This window comes from Manacus vitellinus, unplaced genomic scaffold (genome assembly GCF_001715985.3).
Source record: "Manacus vitellinus isolate BGI_N305 unplaced genomic scaffold, ASM171598v3 scaffold_26_pilon, whole genome shotgun sequence".
Lineage (NCBI taxonomy): Eukaryota > Metazoa > Chordata > Aves > Passeriformes > Pipridae > Manacus > Manacus vitellinus.
In genome coordinates this window covers 10,402,398-10,411,446 of record NW_021939960.1, presented here as the reverse complement: position 1 = coordinate 10,411,446, position 9,049 = coordinate 10,402,398, and the positions used below count along the sequence as shown (strand labels likewise).

Genomic DNA, 9,049 nt, shown 5'->3' with positions numbered 1-9,049 from the left:
GTGCTGGCATACTCTGTGCATGGCACTGCATGACACTGCCTGCTGCCCACAGTGCCCTGGGCAAAGCCACGCTGGGATCCTGCTGAGCCCCACAGCCCTGGAACTGTGGACGAGCACCAGGGGCACTGCTCAGCTCCTCCACGGGCAGCTCCACTGACACCAAGACCTCACTGGGCTCATGGGGAGGGATTTATGCCCAGTCCTTTCCTCCTCAGTGCTGACCCATAACTGCCTGCCTGGTTTGCACCCTAATTACTGCAGCAGTGCATGGAAATCAGGCCTGGGCTTTTCAAGCCCGGTTGTTTATTTAAGCTGTTTAAAAAGCTACTTTCCCTCCCTAGTGAATTCTGAGAAAACTATCCATGTGTTTCTTTTGAGAGCAGGATGAAAGCAGATTGCCAGCTCCCTCCATCCTACCCCCCCCTCCAAGCTGAGCTCCTCAGAGCCCTCAGCAGTGCTGCAGTGGGGGGCTGGCCAGAGGGAGCCATGTCCAGTACCGACTCTGCAGCCCTGATCTGGTCACCAAGCCCCAGGTTCAGCCTTGGGGCAGTGGTCCAGTGATGCAGCCTGATGGGACACTGCTGGCCCCTGGGCTTGGTCCTTCCCTGAGCTGCAGGGAGTCCAGAGCTTGCCAGGAATGAGCTTGTTTTTGACTCGTTTTGAGGAAAAAAACCCACAGAAAAAAGGAAACCTAACTTTCCATAAGCTTTTTGGCTGTGTGGGCAGGGCTGAGTGCCCAGGGCTGTGGGCACAGGAGCGTGGCAGTCTCTGCCCCTGAACAGCCCATCTCAGGACAGGGGCTAATAATACCTGCTCCTGGCACTGCTGGTGACATGGGCACCCATGGGTGTCTCCAGCTCACTCTGTCCTTAATGCTATTTGGCTTTCTTTTAAGGTCTGGCCAGCAGGACCTCATGCCTGAGGAGTTCCTGATGCACTGGAAGCCTCTTGAGCAGGTAATTGTAATTCCTCAGCAACCCAACTCGGTTTATTTTGGCCCCAGCATAGTTTTGCATCCTGATGCCCAGCTGGGTAATTTATAGCTCTGTCAGAAAAAGGATAAAGTCAGCACGGGGCTTCCTGGCACTGCCCAAACCTTCAGCCCTGTGTTGCTGGTGCCCTTGAAGGGATGCTCAGGGTAATGGGACCCCATTGGGGTCTGTGGGCAGGGCTCAACCAGTGTGGGGGCTTGGTAGGGGGGACGTTTTATGGCTCATGATGCAGTAATTGGCCCCTTGGTTCAGTCTTGTTGGCCAAGCCCTGTTTGTGCAGTGAACCAGCCCTGGGCTTCAGTCCCGGGGGCACCACGTTTCCAAGAAAAAGGGTTTTTTTCTCTCTGTACCTTTCGCTCTGCTGGGCAGAGCAGCATCCCCACATTCCCCGTTCTGGGGGGCTGGGAATGCAGACACTTCCCCAGAGCAGCGTGGGCTGTGGCAGGATGGGTGCGGGTGGTGTGATGAGTGCGGCAGTGCTCAGCAGGCTGGGGGCTGGTGCTGGAGACTGTGGATTGGAGGCTGTGCTCTGTGTGCCGGGGCTGGGGCCGGGCTCACTAGATGGCAGCAGCTTCTTCCAAACGGGCAGCACAGTGTCACACAGCCCGGGCAGGGAGGGAGACAGAGCCGGAACGGGCTTCATGTTCCTTTGGGATGTTGTGTCCTGGAGGAAAAGCCAAGCTTTTGTTTTCTTCTGCATGTTTTTGAAGGTAACGCTCACTGCCGGGACCTCAAGTGGCTCCTCGGTGTGATGGGGCTCCGGGAAGCCCCAGCTACACCCTGGATACTGGGAGCAGGGGATCTCCATTGCCTTCGAGCCTTGCCATCACCTGGGGATGCTTGTGCAACACCACGCCTGCACATGATGGAGGTTATCCTGAGCACCCCTGAAGCACTTGATGCTTTTCCTGAATCCCCAGCCCTTGGAGTGATGCAAAGGTTTTTTCATGCTTGATTTTATACCCGTGCTCCTGGCTGCCTTGGGGACAGGGAAAAGCTCCATGTACAGTTCAGGAGCACAGAGAAGAGCTGCCAGACGGGCTCTGCAGGCAGCCCAGCTCACCAGCGCCAGGGGGACAGTCCATGTTTCCTGAACACATGCTGGACTCTGGTAGGATCCATCAGGGACAGGCGCTGCTGACTCGCAAGCGAGGACATGGAACCGGCTGGCGCCTGTCCGAGACATTTGTGTTAATCAGTGATTATGCAAATAAACAGCTCTGCCACGCTACCAGCTCTGCCACGCGATGTGGAGCATATGTTCCTCGTGGCAGGCAAGTGCCTCCTCCAGGAGCTGCAAAGCTCCTCGTTTCCACTGTGGGACCTGCTGTGAAAGGCAGATTAAGGCAGCCCATGGCTGGTGGGGGAAGGCAGGAGCCCCTCGAGTCCCCTCCAGCCCTCCTGCCGCCGCCTCTCCCCTTTCCCCATGTGGCTTGAATTACTGCGGCCGTTTGCTTAATCCATCAGCCTTCAAGAATGAGCCGCTCGGTGCTTTCTTGGCCTCTCTAGCAAAGCACTGTGCTGTAAACATAACAAGGCAGGCTTGTTCCAAGCCCTTGAAGTCAACAGGCAGTGCTCCTCCTGCCCTTCGGGTCCAGGCTGCTGCTAAATATAGCTGAGGGTGCTTTCCATTCATAAAATGTGAATTATGTGCCGGCCTCTGAGGGAGGGAGCAGGCTGAGGAGCCCGTGGGCTCCAGACACTCCTGTGTGGGCTGCAGGCATTAACCAAAAGGTTTGGCCCTATCTTTTCACAGCCCTCCAGCTCTTCCAGTAAATGGGGGAGGAAATGCTTTCTGGGGAGATATGGGGGATCCACTGTTTGGGTTGACTGAAGTATCTTCTTGCATCTCACCCTCAGTTACATTAGGACTGGAGTGGATTTGCTGGGGAGGTGAGTGCAGGGGTTAGTGAGAGTGGGGTGGCCCAAGCAGCAGCCACACAGGGGAAGTCCCTGCTGCCCCCACTCCTGTATAAGATACTCAAGCATTTCCCAGGAACAGGAGCAGTTTGGTCTTGTACCACTGCTCCCAACTCCTAATGAGCACACTGGGACTTGCCACCTGCTCGAGGGACTTGCTTCCTTTTAAACCCCTGAGGATCTTCACGTGGTTACCCTTCCTCTGTCCTCCAACCCTCTCCTCCACCAGCCCTTGGCTGTTGACATGTGCTGTAATATTGTCCCAGAGTTTTTTCACAGCAGCTCCAGATGCACAGAGATCTGTCTGCCAACAACTTTTCCGCCCTTTGTGAGGTTCCTATTTTGGGGAAGAAGAAACCCTGTGTCCTGGTGGAGTTTAGGGAGATGCTGTCCCTTGGGAAGCCCTGGCTTAGGACCCTGGAGACCCAAGCTCTTGTATTCCCATGGGAACCAGGACCATGCACAAGCTGCAGAGGGAGGAGGCCAAGACTCCAGGCATCACTGAACACCTCCCTGCTGGGTGGTGTGAGGCCACCCATCCCCTGCAGTCCCAAATTCAGCATCTGGAGACAGTGTGGCAGGGGGTGCACACAGGGAGCCTGAGGATGGACTGCATTCGTGGCACTGCTGCATCCGAAACGCGCTGGATTGCACAAAACATGCAGGTAAGCCGGGTGATCATCCAGGGATGCCCATGTGAGCCTCCTGGGGTGCTGTGGGTCATGGGGTGCTGTGCTTCCCTCACTGCCCTGCCCCGAGGTCAGTGGGTTGAGCACCACTGTGGGTCTGGCAGTTGGGCTGTTTCAAGCCCCAGCTCAGGACTGCCAGACCAGCGGGTTTCCAGGTGCACCATGGGCCTCTGGATGCCACAGAGATCTAAAGGCTAAATAAAGCTTCAAGACCCACTCTGCATAACATTTGGGTCTGGCTCCAAGAACTCTGGCTGCTTTTTATGGCATCTAGATCAGCAGTTTCCTGCTGATGCCAGCACTGCATTTCTGTGTCTGTCTAACTGTGTAAAACAACAGAGCTCAGTAGAGCCACGCCAGCTAGGGAGGAGCTGGGTTTCACAGGTTTTTTTTCTCTTTTTCCCTTTTCCTTCTTAAATAACCCCATTTGGGCCTCCAATAAAAAAACCAAAACATCTGGTACTGGGTATCTGGCTGCTGGGAAGCAGCTCCTCATTATGAGAAGCACAGCAGCGATGCAGGGATTCCTGGTATGGATCAGTAACACTTAAGGTCATGTTCATGCGGTATCCCTGTCCCTCCTGGCCTTTGAATATATGGACTGAGGACACTGAGGGAGCTGTGGTGCTCTGTACCAGCGTGGACGTAAATCATGCAGGTTAGTAAAGAAGCAATTGCATCAGTAAAGAGTCCTTCAAGCCTGATTTATTGATGCTCTCATGTGAGATCTCAGCAGGGCGAGACGCTGCCGTGGCAAAGAGACAAGTCAGTAAATCACAGGAACATGGTGGATGTTTGATGAGTGGGGAGGACCCTTTGGCAGGGCCACCCCAAGCCCAGGATGGGGCACCCTGGCAGGGCTCAGGGCCTCTCCCCAGCCCCCTGGATGGGGTGTCCCAAGAGGGCTCAGGGCTGTTCCCAAAGCCTCTGCCCACCCAGCTTGCTAGCTCTGCATGAAGAGGTGGAAGTTAGTCCTGGTGAACTCCTGATGGATGCTGTCAAGTAATTTGTCTGAGTCCTGGGGGACATCTGAGAGGACCTGCTGCCCTGGGATGCAGCTCTGCTCTGGGGTGTAGGTGAATGTGAAGGAGCTGGAGTAGATGAGGCCATCATCCCTGATCAGCAGGAGTGGGACAGTGAGGGGATACCGCAGCCACCTCCAGTCACTGCCAAAGGCAGAGACATCAGGGACAACACACACAAGGGACTTGGGGCTCCTGGGAACAGTGCAGGAGAGGAAAAGGTGCATTAATCAAGGAGGGTCCCATGCAGCGAGCCAGCACTTCTCCTCCACCCTGGAGCTCAATGTGAAACCTCATACCAGTTTCCTCTCTCCTCCCCAGGCTTTCCTTCCTCTCTACCCAGGTTGCTTGGTTGTTTGCAGCTCCCTGAGGTCCCTGTCATCTCCCACCCACTGCTGTCCCCAGATTGCAGCCAGGGCAGAGAGCAGGCACCAGACTTGTCCCCTCCTCTCCTTGCAATGTTCGTGCTTGGTCCCGCAGGATGGGCAGTGCAAGTGTCCCATTACCAAGGTCTGCAGATGTGTCCCTCCCAGAGCTGCCCAGTGCAGCCCAAACCCGGCTGCTGTTCCCTGCCTGCTCCCTGGCCCCCTCAGCCGTGTTACCTGTACATCGTCTCTGCTTCCACATCTCCGAACCAGACCTTGAGGTGTGTGTGGAAATACTCCCCCTGCACCTCCAGCATGGCCACGTCCCCGCCGCCCGTGAGCTGTGGTGGGCAGAGTGTGTGTCAGCGTGTTATGTGGTGGAAGGAGCCAGACTCCTTCTTCCACAGGATGCTCTGCCTGCGCATCCCAACCCCACTGCGGCATTCCCGGGTAGTCCCACAGCATCCCAAAACCAGGAGATGCCAAACACGGGTGCAAGGGCTCAGGAGCAGGAGCCACTACACAGGCAGGTGACAGAGAGGAGGGGGCAGTGCGTGGCTGTGCCCACCTGCAGGGCAGCGATGAGGGGCACGGGGCTGACGGGCTCGCGGACGCAGGCCAGGCTCTCGCTGAAGGTGTATTCCACCGTCTCCGTGCTGATGATGGTCCAGCACGAGCCATCGTTCAGCAGCTCCCGGTTGGATTCCTTCGGGCAGGGAGATGCCTGCGGAGAGTCACAGCTCCAAAGACACTGCAGTGTGGACAGCAGGGGACTGGGAGGCCTGGTTTCTGCCCCCGGTGTCTTGGTTCCAGCAAGCGACTGCTTCGCTCACTGGGAAATGGGGATGGTGATGCCTTTGCAAAGGCCTCAGTGATGATGTCCCCACCAAAGCAGGCAGATGGCTTTGCAGTAATTCTGACCCTAATTTGGATGCAAGACCCTCCCAGTGACAAGTTCCCCAGCCAGAAGCAACACAGAGAAGCTTGGAAAGCACCCCGGGGGTCCTCACCCCTCCTGCAGTGCCATACCTGGAACTGGATAACTTTCTCCGTGGAGAGACACAGGTACATGCGGTCGCTGCCTTGGAACTGGAAGGCACACTTGTGGAGCTGGGAGATGGGCTCGTCCACGTCCAGCATGGCATACTGCTTCATCACCTTCCGGATGATCTGCGGGCGGCAGCATCCCAGCGGTGGCACCCGTCCCTCGGAGCCACGGAGCGGCCAGGTCCGTGTGCCCGGCAGCCGCAGGGATGGAGGCTTACCAGGGGTGGCAGTGTGACGCCGGTGGCCGTGCAGACCAGCTGGACCACGGAGCCGTAGCGGATATACCCTTCCCGCAGGGGGAACTCGCTCCGGGGGCAGCACTCGTCGGCTGGCCGGGAAAGAGGCAGAGTCAGTGCCCCGGTCAGCCGGGGAGCAGGTTAACCCGGGCTGCTGTGCTGTGCACAGGCCCGGCGGTGCTCCCAGTGCTTTCTTACTGCTTTCTCTGCTCTGCAGGTGCTCACTGCTTGGGCAGACCAGCGCTCCCCGGGAGAGCGGCACTGGGATGCGGTACCTCGCAGGGACACCGCTGGAGGCAGTGCGGGCAGGGATGCTGCTGGGGTCTGGCCTCTTCCAGGCAAGTTACTGGCTTGGAGTTATGAACTGCCAGACCAGTACAGCTCTTGCTTCCCTCAGTGCCAGCGGGAAATAGAATCGGTTCCAGAGACACAGCAGGAGCACCGGGCAGAGGTGAGACTGAGCCAGGTTCCCACATCCCCAAGCTAATTCCCACCCCTTTTGCCCCCAGGCTTTGCAGAAGGGGAGAGTCAGGGCTGGAGACAGGCAGCCCTGGGCGTGGTTGGCATCAGTGGAGTCCTCACCCAGGTGGAGGGTGAAGGCTGCCCACTGCCTGGCGCTGGCGATGAAGGCTCCCCCCTCCACAGACAGGTACCGGGTGCTGACGGTCTGGGAGCGCAGGCGGTTGAAGAGAGAGACTTTGGATCCCGAGGAGATGCAGACTGTGGGGAGAGGTGGCTGAGTGAGTACTTGTCAGGTCTGATGCCTCTGCCAAGGCAAGGGAGGACAAGCCCTGGCTCCTGGGGTACCCAGCACCCTCCCCACTGCCCTTTTTCTGTGTGTGAGGGCAGGCGAGGCCGCGATGTGGGGAGCACGTTGGCATCAGGGCATTACACATTGTGGTGGCTGAACTGTTTGGAAAGGAGGTATTAGTGTGCCCAGATACATCCTCTACTGAGGGTTCCCATGGGCTTTGGGTTCAGCCTGGAGCACTCCAGAGCCAAGCTGTGAGCACTCAGAGAGCATCCCACCCTGGGATGGCACCCCCCTTCCTCCCCACAGAGCCAGCCCTGTACGCACGGTCCGTGTTCTTCAGTGACTGCTTCTTCTGCGAGGGTTTGGAGATGACCTTGATGAGCTTGCTGTGGAAGGTGCCAATCTCCTGCCCGTTGCTGAAGAAGAGCCTCAGGACCAGGCGGAAGTGCTTGCGCTTGTCCGTGTCCGAGATGTACAGTGCCTTGGCACAGCTGAACCCCTGCCAGGGCCAGAGGGGGGCTGCCAGCAGCTCCAGCCCAGCCCCGCCCCACCAGCCTTCCTCACCCTCCTCACCGCCCCACAAGGACATAATAGTGCCCTTTCAACGAGCCCCGGGTTCATTTAAAGGGAGAAACGACCAGAGATGTTATTACAGGTGGAATGAAGAGCTGGGGATCAGCGGAGGCTTTATTTACACTGGGGTCAGAGAATTCCTTATGGAAATGAATGTTCACGTGTGATTTATCCCACATAACATGAGAAATCGCCCTGGGTTTATGGTTTCTCCCGTCCTGGCTGATATGCTGTGCCTTAGCAGCAAGGCAAGCACTGTGGACAAAGGCTCTTTCTGTGAGGTTCCTGGCCTAGCTCAGACCCTGTGCTCTTCAGGGATCCCAAATAATGCTTTTTTTCCTTTTTCCCCCCTCCAATCAAAAGATGCCAGAGCTCTGCTGAAGCTTTTGAACTTTGGGATCGACTGTTTTTTTTTAGCTGTTTATCCACAAATGAAGGACCAGCCTTTCATTTTGTAACAAGCAGCAGTGCTGCTCATCAAGAGAGGGGAGCAGGGCAGAGGGAGCTGGGCAGATTTTGGCAGCTCAACTGCCACAGGACTGTCAGCCTGAAAAGATGGTGCCAGAGAAAGATAGGGATATTTGGAAGGTGGGGAGCCTGCCCAGCTGCCTGGACTGCTGCACATGTCACAACAGAGTGGCAGAGCAGGAGGGAGGAGCTGTGGTTTGGAAGGAAGGACTGCAACACCCTGAGGATGGGGATGGTGTGACATCCCAAGGCATGGGGTGATGGTGGTGACAGCCCAGCCCCTGCATGAACAGGGTCCCCCCAGCCCCAGAGAGCCACAGGCTTTACCTTTGCATCTGGCTGCTCCTCAAAGCTGAGCTTCTGGGTCTCCATCAGGCTGCTGCCCATGCTGTCCAGCCCCATGTACCCACACACCCGAAATCCAGCCTCTCCCAGGTCCCTGGCTGGAAGAGACAAGGAGAAGGACTCTCCAGACCCCACACAGGCTCAGCTTTCCTGGCATGTAAGGTGACCCAGCCTCAGCCCTCCCTGGGTCTGGTTTGCAGGAGGCTCAGCCTTGAGGGGGAACAGGGAGTTTGGGGGGGGGCAAAGATAACATAAAGTGGGTCACTCTTCCCTTTGCAGAGGCAGAGGGCAGCTCTCCATGGCATGGGAAGGGCGAGAGGAGAGTCCAGGGCTCCTGCCTGGCACTTACCTTTTATCTGCTCCTGTTTTAACTTCCATCCTGGCCCGCTCAGGTAAACACAAGGTGGGGGACAGAAAAACCTGCAGAGACAAGAGGGCATTTTCTCACTGCCCTTCAGCCCCCAGAAAAGGTGCTCAGGGGTGTTGGGATGGCTGTGCTGAGAGTGGAGACCTCCACCAGGGCCCACTGGCACTGGGAGCAACCCCCTGCCCCCAGAGGTACGTGGTGCTCAGCGAGGGGCTGGGGACCCCCAGCTGAGGGTGTGGGCAGGGCTGGTTGGAGGCTTCAGGCTCTGCTG

At 57.3% G+C, this 9,049-nt stretch overlaps 1 protein-coding gene across 1 annotated transcript in view; it reads right to left on the bottom strand.

The window, feature by feature from the left end:
* Positions 1-4,544: 4,544 nt before the first annotated feature.
* Positions 4,545-9,049, bottom strand: part of RBPJL (recombination signal binding protein for immunoglobulin kappa J region like) — a 6,306-nt gene continuing 1,801 nt past the window's right edge. Inside the window, exons 3-11 of the mRNA XM_025895254.2 lie at positions 8,761-8,831; positions 8,394-8,509; positions 7,350-7,524; positions 6,854-6,991; positions 6,254-6,363; positions 6,018-6,158; positions 5,557-5,712; positions 5,226-5,329; positions 4,545-4,818 (exon numbers count right to left, since the gene is read on the bottom strand). Of these exons, the coding sequence (XP_025751039.2) occupies positions 4,545-4,818; positions 5,226-5,329; positions 5,557-5,712; positions 6,018-6,158; positions 6,254-6,363; positions 6,854-6,991; positions 7,350-7,524; positions 8,394-8,509; positions 8,761-8,831 (1,285 nt within the window). The remainder of the gene's footprint in view (positions 4,819-5,225; positions 5,330-5,556; positions 5,713-6,017; positions 6,159-6,253; positions 6,364-6,853; positions 6,992-7,349; positions 7,525-8,393; positions 8,510-8,760; positions 8,832-9,049) is intronic.